Source organism: Copadichromis virginalis, linkage group LG9 (assembly GCF_057382275.1).
Source record: "Copadichromis virginalis isolate Kocher_CV1m ecotype Utaka linkage group LG9, C_Virginalis_male_GT1.1, whole genome shotgun sequence".
In the NCBI taxonomy this organism is placed as follows: domain Eukaryota; kingdom Metazoa; phylum Chordata; class Actinopteri; order Cichliformes; family Cichlidae; genus Copadichromis; species Copadichromis virginalis.
Genome location: NC_140626.1, coordinates 17658220 through 17682089, shown reverse-complemented (window position 1 = coordinate 17682089; position 23870 = coordinate 17658220). Strand labels below are relative to the sequence as shown.

Below are 23870 nucleotides of genomic sequence, written 5' to 3'. Positions count from 1 at the left end.
GCAGGTAGTTGAAGTGTCCTGTAGTGCAAAAAGGAATGTAAGGTAAAAAGGATATGAGGAGCTGCTTTGTACAGCTGTTACATGTGCAGCAGATCGTGCGCGCTCACATGAAACTCTTTTGTTTCCAGCCAAACTGCCTGCAATGTGGTGCTGCTGCTCAACCATGCTGTCTCAGTGTGTGAACTTCAACAAGCTGGAGACGCTGCACTGCAGCAAGCTGGAGCACCAATGCAAGCGAGAATCATAGGAGAGATGGAGAGAGTGGGTGAGCACTTGTTTCCTTGCATTTGCTTCACTCTGTTTTGTCTGTGAATTAGTTTCCCGGTCTTCTTTGTCCATCTTCCCGTTTTACTTTGGCAACTGCTCTTTCTTGTGTGCTGCTTCCTTCCCTGTTCCCAACTGCAGTAAAATAGTTCAAAATATGACTTCCTATCTTCTTGATAGAAAACATAATGGTGTCAAGGAAAAGTGTGGATTTAAAAGGAAAAGAGGACCACAGTACCCAGGGTATCGGATTGCACTTATTCAGTACTTGCACAAAGCTCCTGATAATGTTGCTGATGTGGCTTTGTTGTGTTGAAAACCGCAGTGTCCTGAAGATGGATTATAAAAAGCTCATCTTAGATGCTTTGCCCAGTGTCTTCTTACAAAGTTGTATCATGCCAAAGAGAACAACCAGTTAAAAATATACGGCCAAGCAAAAAAAAAAAGAAAAAGTTTAAAAAAATACAAATTTTAAAATAAATGCTCTTACACTATTTACTTGGGTAAATCCAGGTGGTGACTTAAGTTAATATGTATAAGTTCATTACTGAAAATCAATAAATAGTATCAAATCAAAGGGGTGACACATTGAGATATGTGCTCTAATTTTCTCTCCCCGTTAAAGAGATGATCTCTTGTTAATACTTGTGTGACTTAAGTAAAATTTATGCTTGATAATACTTGAGGCTGAAAATACAGCAATAGACCTAGCTAATGAAAAGTGAATTATGGTAAAGGAGTGCTTCCCACCTAACAAGTTGAGAGGTGTGGTACACTGTGGAGTGTGAATGTCTGTCACATGTTAGCCATGTGACAGACATTCACACTCACATTCAGACCTACGACCAGTTTAGAATCACCATTTAAACTATTTGCACATGCAAATTCCACACAGAAAGGCTCCAGTTTCAAGGCTTAAAGTCCAGGACCTTCTAGCTGTGAATCATCAGCTAGATGATTAATCATATCAAAACAAATATTTAACTCATTAAATGGAATCATGTGAACCATCCTAAAAATCACACCCAATAATATAACTATTTTTTTCCAAGTTTCTAACTAAGTTTTTTTTTACAAACATGCAACCTGCATTCATTTTTGAATTAAGTGTACACATGGAAATATTAGACCTGTTGTAATCAGTCAACTTAACCAGTGATATTACAGCAAACAGGAGTAGGCTGACAGACCTCTCAGAATCCACTAATCGTCACTGGACTTTTTGACTCACACTGTTCACTCACCCACCAAATATACATTTATCTTCATCTCTGTGTTTTCATATCTATTCAGGCATACCTGTTCAACTTTACTTACCGATATTTATCAAGATTAACAGAATTGTTATAACCACAGGAGATGGATTAGAAGATTGGATTAGAGTTCCTCATAACAACTCTGAACTGACTAGTTTCTGATATAATGCAATGGAATGGGCTGAACATCAGCTTGGAGTTGGAGATTGCTTTAGATTTTTACACTCAGTGTCCACTTTGATAGGTACACCTAGCACTTGGTCGGAGCCCTTTTTGGCTCAGAACGGCCTTAATTCTTTGTGGCACAGATTCAACAAGGTGCTGCAAACATTCTTCAGAGATTTTGATCCAAATTGGCATGATGCCATCATACAACATCACTCAGCAACTATGTGAATCTCCTGTTCCAAGACATTGCGATTGGTCTTGCCTTCTTATCAGCTTGAAATAGTCTGGCTCAATGGATGTTTTCTTTTTTTTTTTTTTCAAATTGAAATGATCTGTGAGTGAAAATCCCATTAGATTAGTCATTTCTCAAATACTCACACTAGCCATCTAGCCCCATCACAGAGGCCTAAATAAACTTTCTTCCCCATTCTGATGCTCAGATTGAACTCCAGCAGGTTGTCTTGATCATGGCTACGTGCTTTACTTTGTTGGGTTTCTGCCGTGCTATTGGCTGTTTAGATCTTGTTGTTAACAAGCAGATGAACCTAACAGGTATATCAGTAAATAGGATTTCTGATAATATCTGTGCCTGTCATAGAAAATTTGCATTGTGTACGTGTGTGATATTTTCAGCTCTTTCTTGAAAAAAGTATATTAAATAACCAAAATAAGTGCAAAATCAGACATTGACAGATCCAATACTCTCTTTGGATTTTCTCCACATCAGGTCGAAATCTGTGTAAGGATGCAGAGCCCTCTAGTGGCGGTTTTGTGAGATGCAATTCCACGTCTTCTCTTGACGATATATGTCAGTTAAATAAATCCTCCCCACTAACATGGTGAGCAACACACTTTTTTTTATGTCCACTGGATGTGTGTCTGTACACCCTGTAACTTATACATGTTTAATCTACAGCTTCCTCTTAGAGCCCAACTCCAACCCGGCTCCTAAATTGAAGACAGACTCTTGTAGCAGTGAGTATCACAAACACAGATGCTTTTTATATTCACCCCTGTTTATCAAGGGTTTTGCTGCTGTAACCATGTTTGTCTGATCCTCAGGGGAAATGCCTCGCTTCTGTGATTGCACAGCTTTCTGTAATTCTACACGTAAGAAAAATAATCACAATATTGCATTGACATTTTTAGAATCCAGGCTGCTGCTGCAATATGTGATGAGTGAATGCACCATTGTTATTCAAATTTAAAGAAAATATTTAGGCTTTTGGAAAACAGAACGTTGCTTCTATGAAGCAAGCTATCTGAGAAGAGAACTTCTCAGTTAATAAGTATTTTTTATGGCGTCTCAGAAACTTCACCCACATGCTAACCATCCCTTTTCTTTATCGCTTTCTCAGGCCAATTTTATGCTTTTAGAATCAATGTTACTAGTGAAGCTGTTAACATTCAGTACCTAAAAAGCTTGGTATGTACCACACTGTATGCTTATAGTATGCTTCATTAATATATAATTACTATATATATATATATATAATGCAACTTTGTAACTTTGTAACCCTATTTGACAGTTACTAAGTCCTGCTGCACTCCTCACATGTCCCACAAAGCAACAGTAAGTCTTGATCCAATTACATTACATACAGTAAGTGTAGATTGTGTTGATATTTACTATGCATATGATCTTCACTGCCCTATGCATAGCCAAGAAAACAGTCCTCATGAACTGGAAAAATAAAAATAATCTTAATTCTAACCAATATAGAAATTATCTATTAGATTACATTAGTCTTGACACAGCCTTTGCCACCACATTAGATCAATTGCTCTGGGCCCCTTTTATCAGCTCCATCACCTAGTGGGGGTGGGGGGTCATAGTTTGGTCCCGCCTTCACTGTTGTGATTGGTGAGGGGGTAGGGACAGGCTTAGGGCGTCGGGGGGTTCCCCGGAGGCATCTTCCTTGGGGGGCTCAAACCGGGGTAGCGGTCACGTCCGGTTGGGGGCTCTGTTGGCTCTCCGGTGACTGTTTCCTCGCAGCTGCGTGCAGCGGGGCTAGGGGAGGGTCTGTGCTGACGGACGTGGGTTACTGACCTGGCAACCTGACTGCCCCTGGGTGGGTCCGGGATGGGCGTGAGGTTCTGGGGGCGCTCCGTCTCTGGGCTGGGGCCCGGGCCGGGCCTCGGGGGCTTGGGTCCTGGTTGGTGTGTTGCCGGGGTTGTGGGCGGGTGGGTGCATGGGGGCCCGGTGCGTCGAGCTGCCTGGGGGGCTCTTCATCTGGTGGGGGGGATGGTCACATCTTGCAGGAGCTTTCTTCTCTTCAGGAACTCTCTGCGGGAGGGGGAGATACAGGAGAGGTGGAGGAAGATCTCAGCCTGGGCGTTTACCGTCTTATGTAGTCTGGAAGATGTGTGGATGGTGGGGTGGGTGCAGTTTTCTCTGTGGTGGGGTTGGGTGGACTGTCCAGGGCTCTGTGGAGCCGGAGGGCGCTACTGCACTGGGCCCCGGTCTGATGGGCCTGGGCCCCCCTTCCCTGGCGGGTCGCGGAGGGTGGGAGTGCCTACTGGGGTCAGCGGGGGAGCTGGCCCCAGGGAGGGGTTACCTGCCCCTCCCTTCCTTCCCTCCCCATCTCCAGCTGCCTCCCTCTTCCCGCTCCTCCACAACCACCCACACATGCAGGGCCTTGGAGTGGGGGTATGTCATCAGGGTGCAGAGGAGGCTACCCCCCCCCCCCGTCCCCGTCCCCTTCTGGCTGCCTCTGCCTCAATTTTATCCCACAACTTAGACATTCACATTATTCACACTCTCATTACACATACATATAGGATCTTGGGGGTGGGCATAATCACGGAGTCCAATTTACCATCAGGGTGTATACCTCACCCCTGACGTCGTTGCCCACCTCTCAATTTTAAATACACTTAGTCATTGAGGGCTAGCAGGAGGGACTATGCGCTTACCTGCTGCTCCATGGCAGGTAGCTCCATGCCCTCCTGGGTTTTAATTGCACCTTAGAACACATATGCATCAACACTACAATGAGCGGGTGGAGGGAGGTTTGGAGTCTTCTCCCACCCCCATTCTCTGCGGCCTGCTGGAGCGGGAGGGCTAGTAGGAGGAGTTGGCCGTCCGACTGCGGTCTGGGGTGTGGGGCCTCCCTGCTGCTGCGGAGTCGGGGTGGTCTGCCTCTCCCCACCGCAGGGAAAAGGGTAACACCACCTGGGTCTGGGTGCAATTCCCCCCTCCAGGGGCAAGGGTACCTAGACCCGGTTTGTAGAGTACGCTTGGGGAGTGTGATCGTGTGTACAGCGTCTCTTTATGTCTGTCTCCACGTTGGTTGAGTGTGGAGTGAGTGCATATGAGAGCATGAGGGTGGGAATGGATGTTTGTGTCTGTGTGTGCCTGTATGTCTGTGTCTATATGTCAGGTTGGGTATCAGACGCCACCTCTCTGGGGACACCTCAGGCCCTCCAAGGTTTGGAGGCCTATCTCCACCCACCACCACTTCCCCTGCCGGTGGCGGACTCCCTCAGGTGTCGGTGTGTTGGTGGTTCTTTGTGTCTGGGGGTGGGCGTCCGGGTACACACCGGCTCACTCCTTGGCGGCCGCTTGTCGGGGCCTGGGGCCTGGGGCTCGCTCGGGCCCCTTTGGAGGTGGGGTGCCCCCGGCCTCTCGGCCTGGGGCTCGGTCACTCAGGCGCAGCTGGGGGCCGGCGGAGCTCACGGGCGCGTCACTGCAACTCCCCCTGACTTCTGCTCCGCGGCTGCTGGGCGAGCCCTCATCTGGGACTCTCCTCAGCTCTTACTGGAACAGTGGCGCGGCTGCCCCTCTGTTGGTCTTCCATGGTCTCTTGTGTTCTGGGGGCATCTGGATGTCTGGAGTTTTGATCTCCTCCATACCCGCTTCACACCCTGGAGGACGGGGCTGTGGCCCCCCCACACTCCCTAGCAGATCATTACATGGAGAAACCTTTGGAATGCAAGCATGCTGATCCACACAGGTATGCACACATGGGTATTCACAGACGCGGACTAAAGCTTTCTTGGCTGCTGCCTCAAAGCACACTGTGCGCTGTCTATCTTGCGTGCTGCACAATATCGTTTATTATTTAGTAAATATTGATATCTATGGCTAGCTAGTTTATTGTGATGGTGCTTTGTTTTCTCTATTATTATGTTGCTCTTTGTTGTTTGCTGTCTCCTCTGTTTGTTTGTTTTTTTGTTTTTTTTTTCTCCATACAGGTGACCCAGGAGTTCTTTTTTTTTTTTTTTCTCTCTCTTCCCCCCCCTTCTCACCGTCTCTTCTCCCCTTTGGTTTTCTTTCTTTCTCTCCCCCTCTTTCTCTCATTCATTCCCCCTGTCCTATTTATTTAAAAAAAAAAAAAATGACAAAGGATGAACTGAAGCTCTGCCATCACGTAATGTCGCATACTGCTGTTTCTGATGTCATTTAAAAAAAAAAAAAAAAAAAAAAAAAAAAAAAAGATATTTACTATGCATTTGTTAGTATCAGTATGTTGGTCACAACAGCAGACAAAGCAACAGTGAGCAGTAAAAAGTTCTGCTGTTAAACTAAACTGTCCTGGTTTTCTGCCTCAGTCATGCAGGCTTAGAGACCCCCTGCAAACCTCTGGTTGTTAGGGAAAAATCTATATTGCCCAACCAGCGGTTGACAGTCCTAGTGACTGTCAGTCACCTCAAGAAGCCACTCACCAACCATTTGGGAAATACACATTTTGACAACCGGTTGTTGCCATGGCGTTGGTCTTTGGGCCTGTGTAACTAAGGCCTACCTGGGAACATGGTTCTGGGTTTGTCTGTCTGTTTTTACAATAGAGAGAATAAGAATTGTCATTTAAAGGTCTCCAGGATGTTAAATGTGATTGCTTTTAACAAAATCTGTTAATAATTTACACATATTAAAAATTCTTTCTTACCAGGTGCAGTAATTATAATATTACAAAGCAATATCAGGTAAACCTTACTGTAAACTTGTATAATGATTTCTTGTGTAGGTCTATAATTATTGATCATACTTCTATAATGTGAATCATGTTTTGACTTTCATTACTCAGGGTGCTCATATAGAATGTCATGGGACAAACCAGAGGTAATCATGTTTTGTTTTGGGTTTTTGTTTTTGCATTTTACCTGCACGTATGCTAATGGTAGAAAGAAAAAAGAAATTCCACTGACAGAGTGTAATGTCAATCCAACTTTTTCCTCTTTGCCCTGTTGTCTTTTGGTCTCTAGGTTGTACAGCTGTATGGTGATATTGGAGATGTCTGGACCCATCAATGTTTGCTCCTTAAAAAAACTTTTGCAACAGATCATTGCGAGCAACAATTTATTTACAGCTGAAAGTTCCCTTACTCGCCTGAGTTAGTTTGCATGCTTATTTTGTTATTTTCCTACCAACTGCTTTACATGATATAATAATTTGTCACTGTTACTCATGGTACTCTGTGCTTTGTCAGTGGTGTGTGGTGCTCCTGATTTGCCTGTCCAGAGACTGTTGGAATCCAACCTGACCTGGGTTGCCAGTGACCTGCGGAGCTCAGATGTTTGTCAACCTGATCCTACACGACTTGCATGGTAACAAGAGTATAAAATATAGGCTTATATAAAATGCAGCCTTTGAAAATTATGCCCACATGGCTTCATAGTCATGTACATTAACTGTAAGTAGGAAATTTAAGAGTGTTTTTTTTTCATATTTTCTGTAAATACACAAAAAAGTGCAAGGTTATTGGGGATGTACTCTGTTTCTTCAACATGACATAACAAATACAACATAACCAAACCATTGTATGTTTATGATAATAATAGGAAGTACTACATTTTTTGTTTCAACATCATTTACACTTTTACATGAGTTTTTTATTTTGTCATTCTTCATTTACAAGTTTTGCTGAATTATTTTTATTACTCTCCTTCAATATTAGATTACTTTCCTATCTACTATTATTTTTTATTATTTTTTATTTATTTATTTTTTGTTTAAGACAGAAGAGCTCTGTGTAAGAAAGTGTTTTTATACATATGTTGATGTCACTTACTATATTGTGAAAGTTGTTCATTTTTCCCAAAATTGTATACAATCTGTTAGAGGAGATATGTTTTATGTCCAGTAGACTCTAATAGGATATAATTTCTAGCCTATTTATCATATTTTTTTTCCACAGTGAAGCAAGTGAGACACTTGCTGTTCTTCTGACTGACAGCTGCCCTTCAGACACTTCAGCTGTTCCAACCACAACAGAACTTTCAACTCTGGCCAACGGCATTACTGCAGCTATGCAATCTTTGACTGATACCACCAAATCGTTGACCAATACAAGTGGAGATGTTTATGCAACAATTGAAAATACAGTGCAAAAAAAAGAAAACACAACATTTTTTCAAACAACTGCCAGTGCAAAGTCCCCATTAGCACAACCTATTCTTCAGAATAGCTCACAAATAGTTCCTTCAACTGTGTTTAATAAAACAACAGTGCAAAATACTTTACCTAATGAAACCCAACTAACCAACACCATAACCAGCACTTTCATAGCAGTACACAACACCACAACTGTTATGCCTGATTCAGTGCTTAAGAGTACTACACTCTCTAAAATAACAAATGCATCTACACCATCTCCTAATCAAACTGTACACAAAGCAACTACAACAGCAACATCTCCAGATCTTACAACAATATACAATGTAACTACAGCCACAGCATATGCCAAAGATTATACAACAAAGAACAATGTAGTTGCAGTTACACCATTTCCCACTGACAATGTAACATCTCCAGGTCTTGCAACGGTTACACCATCTCCCAGTGGCACAACAGTGTACAATGTAACCACAACTGGAGCATTTACTCCCACTGGCAAACACACATTTGTTAGCAATGTAACAGCATCTGACAGTAATGACACAACAGGGACTCTAAACAATGTGTATAATGTAACCACAGAAAGCAAAAACAAGGCAGTATATAATAGTTCAGAAAGTTCAGTTAGCAGTACTACAATGTACATTTCAAATGCAGTTGCTTACAATAAAACTGAAACCAGCAACATTAACACAACAGCCTACAATTCAGTTGTATCAGGTAATAATTACAATACAACTACAGCTAAAAATAATTCTACAACAGTGTACAGTGAAACTACAGCTGGTTACAGTTACAGAGAAAATGTAACAAAAGCAAACAATACAACTACAGTAAACAATAATTACACAACAGTGAGCCCATTTTTAACATCTCTGAACAATAGAACACCATACAATTCAATTACATCTGGCACCAGTGACAGAGAAACTGGCAACAGTTACAACGCAACTACAGCCAGCAACATTTACGCAACAACCTACAATTCAGCTATGTCAGACAACAATTACAACACAACCACAGCCAGCAATAATTCTACAACATTGTACAATACAGCTATGTCCAACAATAATTTTACAACAGCGTACAATGCAACTACGGCCAGAAACAATTATACAACAGTCAACAGCGCAACCCTAACAGGTGACAGTCACACAACATACAATACAACTACAGCTGGCGATAGTTATTCAACAGCATACAATCAAACTACAACAAGCAAAAATGGCAGTACAGCGTATAATGCAACTATAGCTGGTAGCAATTACACAACAGTGTACAGTGAAACCACAGCTGATAACAGTTACACAGTGCACAGTGCAAATACAAGTGCCAAAAATTCAACAACAGCATACAATACAACTACAGCAAACAACAATTACCCAACAGTGAGCCCATTTCTAACAACTCTAAACAGTACAACAGTGTACAATTCAGTTACTTCTGACAATAATGCAATTACAGTCAGAAACAATTATACAACAGTCAACAGCGCAACAACAACTGGTGACAATTACACAACATACAATACAACTATAGCTGCCGACAGTTATCCAACAGCATACACTCAAACTACAACAAGCAAAAATGACAGTACAGTGTATAATGCAACTGTAGCTGGTAGCGATTACACAACAGTGTACAGTGAAACCACAGCTGGTAACAGTTACATAGAAACTGGTAATATTTACAATACAACAACAGCCAGCAACAATTACACTACAGACAATTACACAACAGTGCTCAGTGCAAATACAAGTGCCAAAAATTCAACAACAGCATACAATACAACTACAGCAAACAACAATAACACAACAGTGAGCCCATTTCTAACAACTTTGAGCAATACGTCACTGTACAATTCAATTACTTCTGGCAATAATGACAGACAAACTGGCAACAGTTACAATACAACTACAGCCAACAATAATTCTACAACACTGTACAATACAGCTATGTTGAGCAATAATTTTACAACAGCATACAATGCAACTACAGCAAACAACAATAACACAACAATGAGCCCATTTCTAACAACTCTAAACAATACAACAGTGTACAATTCATTTACATCTGGCACCAATGACAGACAACCTGGAAACAGTTACAACACAGCCACAGCCAACAATAATTCTACAACAGTTCACAGTGCAACTACAGAGAGAAACAATTATACAACAGTCAATGGCACAACCACAGCTGGTAACAATTACAAAATACCACCAACTACAGATAGCAATAATTATACAACAGCACACAATGCAACTACAGCCAGCAACATTTACGCAACAACTTACAATTCAGCTATGTCGGACAACAATTATAACACAACTACAGCCATCAATAATTCTACAACAGTGAGCCCATTTCTAACAACTCTGAACAGTACAACAGTGTACAATTCAGTTACTTCTGACAATAATGCAATTACAGTCAGAAACAATTATACAACAGTCAACAGCGCAACAACACTGTCACTGTACAATTCAATTACTTCTGGCAATAATGACAGACAAACTGGCAACAGTTACAATACAACTACAGCCAACAATAATTCTACAACACTGTACAATACAGCTATGTTGAGCAATAATTTTACAACAGCATACAATGCAACTACAGCCAGAAACAATTATACAACAGTCAACAGTGCAACAACAACTGATGACAATTACACAACATACAATACAACTATAGCTGCCGACAGTCACCCAACAGCATACACTCAAACTACAACAAGCAAAAATGACACTACAGTGTATAATACAACTATAGATGGTAGAAATTACACAACAGTGTACAGTGAAACCACAGCTGGTAACAGTTACATAGAAACTGGTAATATTTACAATACAACTACAGCCAGCAACAATTACACTACAGACAATTACACAACAGTGCTCAGTGCAAATACAAGTGCCAAAAATTCAACAACAGCATACAATACAACTACAGCAAACAACAATAACACAACAGTGAGCCCATTTCTAACAACTCTAAACAATACAACAGTGTACAATTCATTTACATCTGGCACCAATGACAGACAACCTGGAAACAGTTACAACACAGCCACAGCCAACAATAATTCTACAACAGTTCACAGTGCAACTACAGAGAGAAACAATTATACAACAGTCAATGGCACAACCACAGCTGGTAACAATTACAAAATACCACCAACTACAGATAGCAATAATTATACAACAGCACACAATGCAACTACAGCCAGCAACATTTACGCAACAACTTACAATTCAGCTATGTCGGACAACAATTATAACACAACTACAGCCATCAATAATTCTACAACAGTGAGCCCATTTCTAACAACTCTAAACAGTACAACAGTGTACAATTCAGTTACTTCTGACAATAATGCAATTACAGTCAGAAACAATTATACAACAGTCAACAGCGCAACAACACTGTCACTGTACAATTCAATTACTTCTGGCAATAATGACAGACAAACTGGCAACAGTTACAATACAACTACAGCCAACAATAATTCTACAACACTGTACAATACAGCTATGTTGAGCAATAATTTTACAACAGCATACAATGCAACTACAGCCAGAAACAATTATACGACAGTCAACAGCGCAACAACAACTGGTGACACTTACACAACATACAATACAACTATAGCTGCCGACAGTCATCCAACAGCATACACTCAAACTACATCAAGCAAAAATGACAGTACAGTGTATAATGCAACTGTAGCTGGTAGAAATTACACAACAGTGTACAGTGAAACCACAGCTGGTAACAGTTACATAGAAACTGGCAATATTTACAATACAACAACAGCCAGCAACAATTACACAACAGTGAGCCCATTTTTAACAACTCCGAACAGTACAACAGTGTACAATTCAATTACATCTGGCAACAATGACAGAGAAACTGACAACAATTACAACACAACTACAACCAACATTTCTTCTACAACAGTGTATAATACAGCTGTGTCCAACAACAATTATACAACAGCGTACAATGCAACTATGTCAGACAACAATTACAACACAACTACAGCCATCAATAATTCTACAACATTGTACAATACAGATATGTCAAGCAATAATCTTACAACAGCACACAATGCAGCTACAGTCAGAAACAATTATACAACAGTCAACAGTGCAACAACAACTGATGACAATTACACAACATACAATACAACTATAGCTGCCGACAGTTATCCAACAGTATACACTCAAACTACAACAAGCAAAAATGACAGTACAGTGTATAATACAACTATAGATGGTAGCAATTACACAACAATGTACAGTGAAACCACGGCTGGTAACAGTTACATAGAAACTGGCAATATTTACAATACAACAACTGCAAACAACAATTACACAACAGTGAGCCCATTTCTAACAACTTTGAACAATACATCACTGTACAATTCATTTACTTCTGGCAATAATGACAGACAAACTAGCAACAGTTATAATACAACTACAGCCAACAATAATTCTACAGCCAGCAACATTTACGCAACAACCTACAATTCGGCTATGTCAGAAAACAATTACAACACAACTACAGCCAGCAATAATTCTACAACATTTTACAATACAGCTATGTCCAGCAATAATTTTACAACAGCGTACAATGCAACTACGGTCAGAAACAATGACAGACAACCTGGCAACAGCTACAATGCAACCACAGCCAACAATAATTCTACAACAGTTCACAGTGCTACTATAGAGAGAAACAATTATACAACAGTCGATGGCACAACCACAGCTGGTAACAATTACATAATCCCACAAAATACAACTTCAGGTAGCAATAATTATACAACTACAGGTGGGCACAGTTACGCAAAGGTTTACGATGCAACCACAGTGAACAACAATGACACAGTAGTTCATAATGCCACTACATCTGGGACCAATTTGAATGAAAATACAACTAACCAAAATTACACAACACTTAATTATGCAACTACACCTGGCAGTAATTCCACATTAGTGTCCAGCAACTTTAGTACAGCTACAACTATGAATAGTTCCACAGCAACTACACCTGGTAATAATTATACAGCAATGTATAATGCATCCACAGCTGTCATCAATTACACAGTAGTGTATAATGCAATTACATCTGGCAACAATTTTAATGTAACTGCAACTAACAACAACTACACAATAGTTTATAATGCAACTGGATCTGGTAGTAATTACACCCTTGTGTATGCTGCAACCACAGCTGACAACAATTACACAGCAATGTACAATGTAACAACAGCTGGCACAACTTTACACAATGGTGTGGCGACAACCAGTAACACAACAGTTAGTACAACAACAATATCTCCCAACTACACAATGATAAAGAGCACAACTACAGCCTCTAACAATTACACAACACCAGTGATCATTACTCCGACTATTCTATCTCAAAATAAAACAACTGCAATTATTGGAACCACAGAGAAAAGCACAACTGCTGCAGTGTCTCACAGTACTAAACCTACTTCAGCTCCACTGAAGAACCAGACTGCAAATTTCACCACAGTGAGTTTGACTCATGTCACAACAATAAGCAAAAATGAAACCATGTCCACCACAGCTGCTAGCACCGTCCAAACAGATGACAGACCAGAGGCCGGTTTAACGACAACAACGACAACAACGACAACAACAACAGAAAATGCATCTGTTGTTATTATCTCACCCGCAACCACTGCAACTACTATAACAGGTCATGGTCCACAAGATTTAAATGGCACAACTGCTGAGGTTTCTTTGACTTATACAACACCGCTCACCAAAACTACTACAACCACCACAGTGGCTGGTATGTAGATACTGCAGTTTAACCTTTTTAAAAAGTTATTACTATCGAGTTTTAAGCTACAGAACAAAAAAATAGATCTACTGATTTGATGATTTGTTCCTGTAGAGAACACAGGAACTTCCACAACTGATGTACAAACAACTGATGAAGCAGTCTACCTGTTGAATCAAACACAGGCTATATCTCTGCTCAACGCCTCTCAAGTAAATGTCACTCTGCTGCTCTGTTGTGCAACTAACATTTAAATGGATAACGACTGTGTTTGTTTATTTTAATGTCTCATTTGGGAATTTTAAGGTGTCAGTGTTGGTTGAGACGCTGGAGAAGCATCTGGGCAGTCCCTCTGTTTCACCATCAGTGGTAATCAAAGTTGTCAGTAACTTGATGGACAGTAACCCTGAGGCACTCTCTAAATCTGCAAACAGGTTCAACACACACGTCTGTCTTAAAACAAACAAAGAAAATAACATATACACATGCAAATGTGATTTTTTCCCCCTGATGTTTGTGTTGTATTTCTTGGCGACAGGCTGATTCACTTGGTGGATGATCTGGGTGTTAAACTGGCTGTCACTGGTGGCGATGGAATTCTGTCAACCAGTTCCTTAGTTGTTGCTGTGAAAACAGTGAATGGGAGCAACTTCACAACAATCCTTTTTGATGTTTTTAACACTGATCATGTCCAGGTAGTCATCTGCTCATCAAGAGACATTGGTCCTCACATGAGAGCCTTTTTTTAAATAAACATATTTAAGGGCTCAACCACACCTAAACCCAAACCTACCACTTAATTATTTATTTATTGCGTGTTTTCAGTTCAGTGGCCCAAAAAGGACCATGAAAAGCTCAGAGCCTGCTTTGGCGTCTGTATACTTGCCTGCCTCCCTCACATCTGGTATCAGACCTGAAGAGCAGAAGCAGGCCAACAGCGTCCAGTTTACTTTCTATGCAAAAAATTCATTCTTTAAGGTGCTTTCTCACTGTCATATCAGAATGTATTTATTTATTTTCTGTTTTGATTTATCTAATTGATTATGATCTATATGAAAGGGGTTAAATTTAAAGCGAATCTCATTCTCCTGTAACTGACCTCTGTATATTTCTTCATTTTTGCAGGATGCATCATTAGATAACAAAACTCTTGTCAGCGCAGTTCTAGGCTCAAGTGTGGCTAATCTGTCAATTAGCAACCTGAGTGAAAACATTAAGTTCACCATCCGAAACAGAAACCCGGTTCATGTGAGTGTCATGTGCAGCACGTTAGTAGTTTTGTATTGTTCACTTATGATCATAACATTATATCACTGCAATTATAAACAATATAGGCTCACAAAAAGATAAACTGTAATAACAAATTGTTTTTGGTTTGTAGGAAAACTACACAGCCAAATGTGCATTTTGGGATTTCACGCTGAATAGTGAGTTTGCACATTTCAAACAGTGTCTGTGAAGAGCCAGAAAGCCCCAGGTGTAAATATTCCTGCCCTTGATGTTATTTTTCAGGTGGTGGAGGAGGCTGGAGCTCTGTTGGCTGCTTTGTGGTCAACAGCACCCCTGAATATACAATCTGCAGCTGCAGCCATCTTACATCCTTTGCAGTACTGCTGGTTAGTGTGAATTTGTGCACCTGTTTCTGTTTCATGTATAATTTATAACAACCAGCAACGGAAACAAATTGCCTCAGTTTGTGTTCACTGTCTGTTTGTTGTGTATGCCACTTCTCCATGCAGGATTTGTCCAGACAGGAACTTCCTGACCAGAAGAACACACAAATTCTTACTTTCATCACCTACATTGGCTGTGGAATCTCTGCTATTTTTCTTGCTATCACATTGCTGACGTATCTTTCTTTTCCGTAAGGATCTATTTTGGTGCACATCAATCATTACTGTTTAGTCTTATAAATTTCTTAACGTTCTTTATTAAACTCTGTCTTTGTAGAAAATTGCTAAGGGATATACCAGCCAAGATCTTGGTCCAACTCTGTTTATCTCTGCTCTTCCTGAACTTGGTGTTCCTGCTGGACAGCTGGCTGGCGAGCCACAACAATACAGGCCTCTGTATTTGTACTGCCTTCTTCCTGCACTACTTCCTGCTGACATCATTTACATGGGCGGGGCTTGAGGCCCTGCATATGTATCTCAGCATTGTGCGAGTTTTTACACCCTACCTGAGCCAGTACATGCTGAAGTTCACTTTGACGGGTTGGGGTAGGAATCTTCAAACTTTTACTAGATGATCAATTATTAATTTTTCATTATATCAATATTTTAAATATGTTCATAAATTTCCTTTGATTAACCTTGGGTTTTTTGCAGGTATTCCTCTTGTCATTGTAATTATTGTGATATCCGTGGACAAAAACAACTATGGTTTGATTAATTATGGAAAACACACAAATGACACTTCAGATAACTTGTGAGTTATTTTTTAATATTTTGTTTTGTATGTCAAAGCTTTAGATCCATTTTCTTGATTAAACTCACCAAGAAGCTATGGCTAAGTACTGTAGATAGAACACTTACTTGGGCAAGATACTGAATTCTGATCGTGTATGTGAATAGTAAATGAGATGAATAAGGCTTGTAGTGTAAAATATTTTGAATGGTTAAGAACATTTTGGAAAGTGCAGTCTGTGCTTTTCCTAAACGGCATTTGAGAGTAAGCAGCATTCCCATAATGTTGGTTAAACATATTTCTTGAAAAAATATAATAAAGGTTATCTATTTAAATACCACACGATTTTACACAGTGGCATTATTTAACCAGAAATAAGCCAAAATGTACAAGCACCATGTGAAAAACTAAGTATACCATTACTACTTCCATTAGAATTAAGAGGGTAAACAGCAGCCTGGTTCTTTTAATAAAATACACTGAATTAACTAATCATCAGCAAGTGTTGGCAGTTTGCTGCTCTGGAGCATTCAGGTGTGTGTTAACACAATGCCAAGCAGAAAAGACATCAGCAGCAATCATAGAGAAGTCAGCGGTAACATATTAAATGTTTAGGTTCATTAAAGTACAATTAGAAAAAGACAGAGAAAATATAGCTTATTTGGAAGGGCTGCCAGGAGAAAACCTGTTCTCTTCAAAGGGACATGGCAGCATGGCTTATATTTGCAAAATTACAACTGAAAAAACACAATAATTTTAGAACAATTCCCTTTGGATAGAGGAGACCAAGGCAGAGATCTTTGGACAAAATGCACAGCTCTATTTTTGGCAAAAAACAGTTTATCAGCATAAACACTGCATACAAACTGTCAAGCACAATGATTAAAGGCTGATGATTTAGGCTTGTTTTTAAACCATAGGACCTATACATACTAGTATTCTAAAGGCAAATATGTGTCCATCAGTCCCACAGCTAAACCTTGATGAAAATCCCAAAGATCCCAAAAACAGTAGCAAAGGAAAGAATTAAGGTGCTGAACTGGCCCAGTGAAAGTCCAGTCCTCATCCCCACTGAGATGCTCTGGTGGGACCGTAAGAGTGTAGTGCAATGTCAGGAAATCAGCCATTTCCATTTTTCAGCTTCTGAGTATGAAACTGTGCAATAACCAGTTGAACTAATGTCACCATTCCTAAACCAAAGTATTTCCCAGGAGTGGCAACTGTGGAAAAATGTCCCAACTTGATTCTCCCAACACTGATCAGAGATGATGATTTAAAAACACTATGCAACTGCCAGGATTCTCACATTCCATGAGGCTGCTTTATGGCATGGATTATTGATTCTGATGCACATATTGAAACAGAGCCATTATGAATTTTAGAGTGATTTTTCCAAGTGAGGAGTCAAAATATCCCTGTGGGAAAGGTCTGTTCAACTACTGTAAATGGATTTTGCCATACACATCAACAAATTAGACGGTCCAGCCACCTTAGCAAAGAACTTAACCTTTGATTAATCACACTGCTTTAGTTGTGTCGCCACAGCATCTAATAATTTTTAAGCAACCTAAGTGAAGAGAAAGAAAACAAGTTATCACTGTTTTGAAGCTAAAATGTTCCCTTGGTCATTTCTCCTTTGTTTTCTTTCTGTAGCTGCTGGCTGAGTAATAACATAGCCTTCTATGTGGGTGTGGTGGCCTATTTCCTCCTGATCTTTATCCTGTGCCTGCTGGCCTTCATCGTTGTTATGGGACAGCTTTCACGTATCAAGAAGCAGAACCCCCACAACCAGTCTCCCAAAAGAAGTGTTATGACTGATCTGCGCAGTGTCACCGGCCTCGTCATCATCCTCGGCCTTACCTGGGGGTTTGCTCTGTTTGCATGGGGACCCCTCTACTTACCCTTTGTTTACCTTTTTTCTATATTCAACTCTCTGCAAGGTGACATATGTATAAACACCTTGAATTTCTAAATAGGACTGATTATTTTTTATCATAATAACACAAATATATAATAACACAATAATAACACTATAAAATGCATGGATGTATACTATAAGCTACTTCCTTACTGTTCCTGTGTAGGTTTCTTTGTCTTTGTTTTCCACTGCGCCATAAAAGAGAATGTCCGCAGGCAGTGGAGAACTTACCTTTGCTGTGGAAAACTGCGACTGGCTGAGAACTCAGGTGAAATTACTAAATGTTCCCGAAGATTTCTTTAGAAGCACTTTATAGTAGTTCAGTTGGTTACAACAGAGTAAACAGTGGTTGCTTTAGAACCTTTGTCTTCAAATTTTGTTCTTAATTTCCACCAAAATAAGAACTCATTTAAATAAAAACTTAAAGTAATCTAAATAAAGATATGATATATGGATGTAGTATGTCATTCACATCCATGTGTGAGGAGAGCTCAGGTTTAAATCCAAAGCTAAACTTGTTAAATCCACATAGTTTACTGCTTATCATAAACCAGCTAATTACAGTTGAATTCTCTATCTTTCTGAAACTAATGCCCCGACTAATGGGTTGAACTTGCCTCTCACCAACTGCTGAACTCTAGAATTGACATAAAACTAGTAGACCACTCCTACAGTACTTCGCAGTACTTGGTTTGTTTTCTTGTTTTCTGGGAAGGCTTTCAGATTTTTTGAGGATTGACTGCTTTAAAGCCAAAAAACATTTGTTAAATATTAGCTACATACCTGATAGATAACTGCTAATTAGTGCTAATGTTCTAGATTTAAGCCTTTAGATAAGCATAAATATGAATGGCTTAAAAGTGTTGCTGGGTTGCTTTGACCTAACAAGAGATTTGGCAGAGATTTTAAAGAATGTGACAGGAAAATCAAAGTGAAATCTTGTCGTATTACCCTGCCTTTTAAAAAAGCAGATAGTTTGAAAGCAAACAAACGTGTCAATTTTCAGCCTATTTTTGGTTAAACAGTCATGTATTCTACAGATTGGAGTCGAACATTCACACAAAACAAGAAGAATATCTCTCGCTCCAGTGCAATCACCTTGGATCCAAAGTTCACTTCTCGAAGCTCCTCTGTTGTCAGTTATGGCACCAATAGCAGTGGTATGTGATGCGGTGGCAGATAGTCCTTTTCAAACATCGCATATTTGAATATATTCTTCATAACACATTGTTCTCATTGCCTGCAGGCTCTGTGTTCGCGGACAGCGGAATATCTGACAGCTCCAACAATGATGTCGTCCTCAACGAGATTCACAGAGGAAATCTGAAACAAGGCAAAACTACCAAATGACTCTACCTGAGCTTTCTTTTGTGATTACAGCCAATTCCAAGAAATGATCTCTGGGAGTTTACAAGATGCAAATTGGAGGAGTAGTTTTCCTTAAGAAAGCCTTAATGTTCCAAAAGAATGAAGGTTCGATGAAGGACTAAAGAGGATCAGGGACAAAGGAAACCTTTGTCTAAATACCTTTAGAGAAGAAGAAATCAAAAAGTGGAGAATGTTTTCAATTCTACACTAATAGTATAGATAATGAAAGAGTCTTGTTAGCAGAGATAAGGTGTACTACTGAAACTGAAACATTATATTGAACTGCATTTACTTGGTAGCCGAGAACAGATGCTGTCAGTATTGTATAGATTATTATCTGGCTATTTCTTTGAGGCTATATTCATTTCTTGAACAGACAAATGACGGAATTTCCAGTCTCAACTCTACATTTCAGTGCCTTTGCCAAATTCTAAGTTTATTCTGGCAGTGTCAAATGGCACTTTGGATGTATTTAGCTACCTACAGAGACAAGGTTGATTGATGCAAAATGTGCACATGCCAAACTCAACTGCTTGATCATATCAGATAAAAGTTGATATCTGCAAGATTATCTAAGGGTGCAGTTCTGTGTTAAATATTGTATTATTCACTACATTATAGAGGGTTTTTTTTAAAATTTGGTTCAGACATGCTTTTTATGAAAAAGAAAAAAGATTTGAAATATTTTAATGTGGCGAACTGAAGCACAATCAAAATATGGGATTTATGTCCTGTCCTTTTTAACAAGGACACATTTTGCTAAATGTCCTTGGAAGGCCATTTGCATGCCATGAAAGATGAAATAAAAAAGAAAAAATTAACTTAAACTTGTCACCTGCCCAGCTGCTCTCTCTCTTTTTGCATCAGACTTTCACATCTACTCCACATCTTTACATCTTTAATCAAACCCTTTCAACAGGAGGGGGAAAAAAACTACAATTATGATCCCAGCAGACAACCCTCTCATCACCGTGTTGAGTAACCTTCAGCAGAGCATCTCACGCCCACCCAGCGCCAGTTCAATTGCAGCCTGTCAAGGTTAGCCTCAGAGGTCGGCACCAGTTAGCTATTAAAAGTTTTACATGATTTCCAACCTCAGAACAGGGCGACCTCTAATGTTAAGCCCATGAGTGAGAGATGCTGGGAGAAAAATGAAGAGCTGGAGGCACAGATGTTACACTGATGAGCATGAATACCATAAATTAAATTTAATCCTGAATGCCCAATGCCAATCAATCCTAATTCTGCTTGAAATCATAATCACTGTTTTTTTGTAAACCAAATGTTTTGTTTACCAGCTTCTTCAAAATGCCTTCTAGTTAGAGTCATTTTAAGTTCACTCAAAATTTTAAGGGCATATACTGATGCAGTTTAAACAGTCTTTATTTGTGGTATTGACAGTCATGTTATGCAATGCCATTATACCTTATCACCTTTGTTTTACCTTTTTATGTTTTCATTTTTGACTTTGTGACTCCACTGCGGTCTTAAAGATCCTTGATGTCATGTCTTTTGTCTCTGTTCAACCCTCACATGCAGAAAACTCCAAATTGGAGCTCAGGAGTTAATGCTTTCCGGTTCACATGGAATGAAGCTAAAAAGGCTGTCACGCCAGGTGCCATACTTTATTGCCAAACAAAATGTGTATGAATTTGTGCACATATAAATCATTAAATAAATAAAAACGTTTATATTTATATATTTTCTGTATTAATGGCATTTGTAATTGCTAATGGTAATGTAGTCATGGTACCATTTGGGTACTTGGTAAGATTTGTCTTATGGTACAAAGCTATCTTAGTATCGTAGTTTCAATAATTATTCGCATATTGTGGTGTAAAGCACTTTTATTAAGGCTTATGAACCCTGGCTATAATGAATAAAAGTCAAAACTAATAGGGTGTGTGTTCTCACAATGTTCTACAGAGAATAAAGTTTTTATTTTAAAGCACTTCTATAGATGGGCAAATTTCAGCTTCAGTACATTTCATTAAATCATATCTGTTTATGTATCGTTTTCTATACACCCACTTGTGCTCTTCAGCCTCAGGCAGAAGAGTTTGCATTGACAGTATTAAATGTAAATAAAGACAAATCAAAATCAGTTGGTGTTAAGAGTCATTCAAGTATCTTCTGGGAGCTTGTTTTCCATAAAAACTCTTCAAGTGCCACCATCTTCCACCAGATGTCAGTATAATCCCATCACTTTGCACTACCTTTAACTCTGATATGATGATGGCCTGTTGGCAAGTGTGCAGTTTTATTACAGCTATTTGGCAGGTTATTATTACCGAGGCAAATCTTAATTATAGCTTCTAAGTGAAATAAAAATCCCCCAGCTTTAACCAGGATAATATTACAGTTATAATCCTGTTACAACCACTATAAAACAATACAATTTCTGAATGACAAAAATTCAGCAAGGACTTCCAAGAACCTTAAATTCTCATTTCCCATCATATAATTCATACATGCATGAGAATCCTTTCTGTCTGGCTGATGTCATTCTGTCAAATTCTATATTCCACTTTGCTAAAAAAAAAAAAAAAAAGTGCCATGGATGCAAAATAAACGTGACAGGTTCACTCGGCTAATTTGTTTGCAGATTTAACAAACTAATCACACATCAGCCAAGGGGGCCGTTTTTTTCTCCTCATCTGAAGTTTTAATTAGATTTGAAGGTTAATTTTTACTGCTGCTGTGCAAGTGTGGCCTACGTGCTTTCACAAACAGACTAACAGTAGCAATGTGGGAAAAGGTAAAGGGAGAAATGAAACCACTGAAACTGATAAAACATTTCATTTCTAATTGGATGTTTTATTGTTAATTTCAGGGAAAATATAAACAAACACTATTAATTTACAAAGGCCATCCATATTTCCCCCAGCTGAAGAAAGGCCCATGCCTCTCTTAGGGTTGCAGCTTAACACTTTAATAGCATTTTCATTCATTCCATACCCGCAGTGCTTTATTTGCAGGTATAAAATCCTACAAGGATGTGAAAAATCTTTTTTTTTTTACACAGGTCTCTCTGTGTATTTTTTCAAATTATTTTTATGTATTTTAAAGTGTAAGAACTGAGACAGCCTGCTTGTGTTTAATAGTGAATAGTTAATCTTTTTGCAGTTAAGGAGATGTAATTCACTCTGATTTTTGGGCTAATGTGAGGGTTTACTCCTTACAAAACTGTACTCTATGCAGCAACTTTCCTTCCCGTCTTTTGCTGTGGTCTTTTGCCCTCAGTGAACAGGTGTAAATGGAGCTAAACCTGTTTATGATGCTTGTCAGCAAATAACTAAACATTAGCAACAGCGTTAACAGGAGGGCAAACTTGCATAAAAGAAGCAGCTCATGAGCCCAAAATCGAATTCACTCATGGTACTCGGACATCCTCGTTACTAGCAGAAAGGTATGTTACTACGATATAAACCTGCAAAAACAAAACCACTCATAGTTCACCATAATTCACAGGTTATTGCTGTAAAATGACAGATTTTGCCTTGAGCACAGTTTGGGTGAAGCCCTATTAGGTGATCACTGTTTGCAAGTTTCACTAAAGCAGAGGAGTGATTCCAGTGAATTGTGGATGGATGGATGGAAGATGGATGGCTCACCATGGCATGAGCTTATCGGCCCTTTGGCAGAAAGAACTACAAATGAAACTGTATGTATTATTTCTGTTCTCTTAAGCCCTCTATCCCTTTCTTTAATTGTACTTTTAAACATGGGAGAGGTGTGCATTACTTTTCAAATTTGTAGCTTTTAACTTGACTAACATTGGTAAATCTGAGATGTTGCAGCTTGCGGACTTTAGATTGCAATATCTCAACTTGCATCACACTTTTTACCTCATACATTGAGATATACCGTGAGATACCCTGAGTTAAGTATTGATTAACTTAGCTGCAAATGTCATAGGGTATATCAATTTTTCCAACTTTGTACCAAATTCAGGTATCCTTGAACCTCAAGTCCTGTATCTGTAAGGCAGTGGGTATTTGGGATGACTGGAAGAAGGCGGATCAAAGTGAAAACCTGGCTGTACCAAAATGGCTGTATTCAACCATTCCTATAATCTGAAAGTGCTCCTAATGTTCAATGATAGGATAATTTTCTTCGGGATTTTCAGAAAGTAGTAAAGAGTAATACATTTTTTAAGTACTAAAGAACATACCTATTACGGTACGAACTTAAGTTTTCGTAAAATGTAAACATACTGCAACTGACTTGACTTATATAATTTTTTTTCCAATGATGGCTTGAGCAAATAAATATAACTATTAAATGTTTTCTGTAGGTGTTGTGAAGATGCAGTTTAAGATAAGAA

The 23870-nt window shown here is 39.4% G+C and overlaps 2 protein-coding genes across 3 annotated transcripts; both read left to right on the top strand.

Moving 5' to 3' along the window:
- The first annotated feature begins 2524 nt into the window (after positions 1-2524).
- LOC146701679 (uncharacterized) lies at positions 2525-7242 on the top strand. Its single transcript, XM_085468892.1, has 8 exons — positions 2525-2687; positions 2772-2798; positions 3047-3114; positions 3218-3261; positions 6243-6330; positions 6719-6753; positions 6897-7024; positions 7121-7242. The coding sequence occupies exons 1-8, from the start codon at positions 2525-2527 to the stop codon at positions 7240-7242; spliced, it is 675 nt and encodes a 224-aa protein (XP_085325018.1).
- Positions 7243-9937: 2695 nt separating this feature from the next.
- LOC146701678 (adhesion G protein-coupled receptor G2-like) lies at positions 9938-21647 on the top strand. Of its 2 annotated transcripts, XM_085467971.1 has the most exons (15): positions 9938-13860; positions 13966-14063; positions 14158-14285; positions 14390-14546; positions 14677-14829; positions 14977-15099; positions 15233-15278; positions 15364-15467; positions 15591-15715; positions 15802-16070; positions 16179-16278; positions 17911-18197; positions 18342-18443; positions 19216-19335; positions 19422-21647. In XM_085467971.1, the coding sequence occupies exons 1-15, from the start codon at positions 9984-9986 to the stop codon at positions 19523-19525; spliced, it is 5793 nt and encodes a 1930-aa protein (XP_085324097.1). In that variant the 5' UTR covers positions 9938-9983; the 3' UTR covers positions 19526-21647. The 2 variants fall into 2 exon arrangements, with proteins under 2 accessions (XP_085324097.1, XP_085324099.1); XM_085467973.1 differs by lacking the exon at positions 9938-13860 and having other exon boundaries at positions 13958-14063.
- The last annotated feature ends 2223 nt before the right edge of the window (positions 21648-23870 follow it).

Bases quoted from the DNA above. Each gene is read 5' to 3' on its own strand.
- LOC146701678 (XM_085467971.1), top strand. From the start codon at position 9,984: ATGTTGAGCAATAATTTTACAACAGCATACAATGCAACTACAGCAAAC. The intron at 15,279-15,363 runs GTGAGTTTGCAC...GTTATTTTTCAG, and splicing joins TTGGGATTTCACGCTGAATA to GTGGTGGAGGAGGCTGGAGC. The intron at 15,716-15,801 runs GTAAGGATCTAT...CTGTCTTTGTAG, and splicing joins CTGACGTATCTTTCTTTTCC to AAAATTGCTAAGGGATATAC.
- LOC146701679 (XM_085468892.1), top strand. From the start codon at position 2,525: ATGGTGAGCAACACACTTTTTTTTATGTCCACTGGATGTGTGTCTGTA. The intron at 2,799-3,046 runs GTAAGAAAAATA...TCGCTTTCTCAG, and splicing joins AGCTTTCTGTAATTCTACAC to GCCAATTTTATGCTTTTAGA. The intron at 3,262-6,242 runs GTAAGTCTTGAT...TTTCTGCCTCAG, and splicing joins ACATGTCCCACAAAGCAACA to TCATGCAGGCTTAGAGACCC.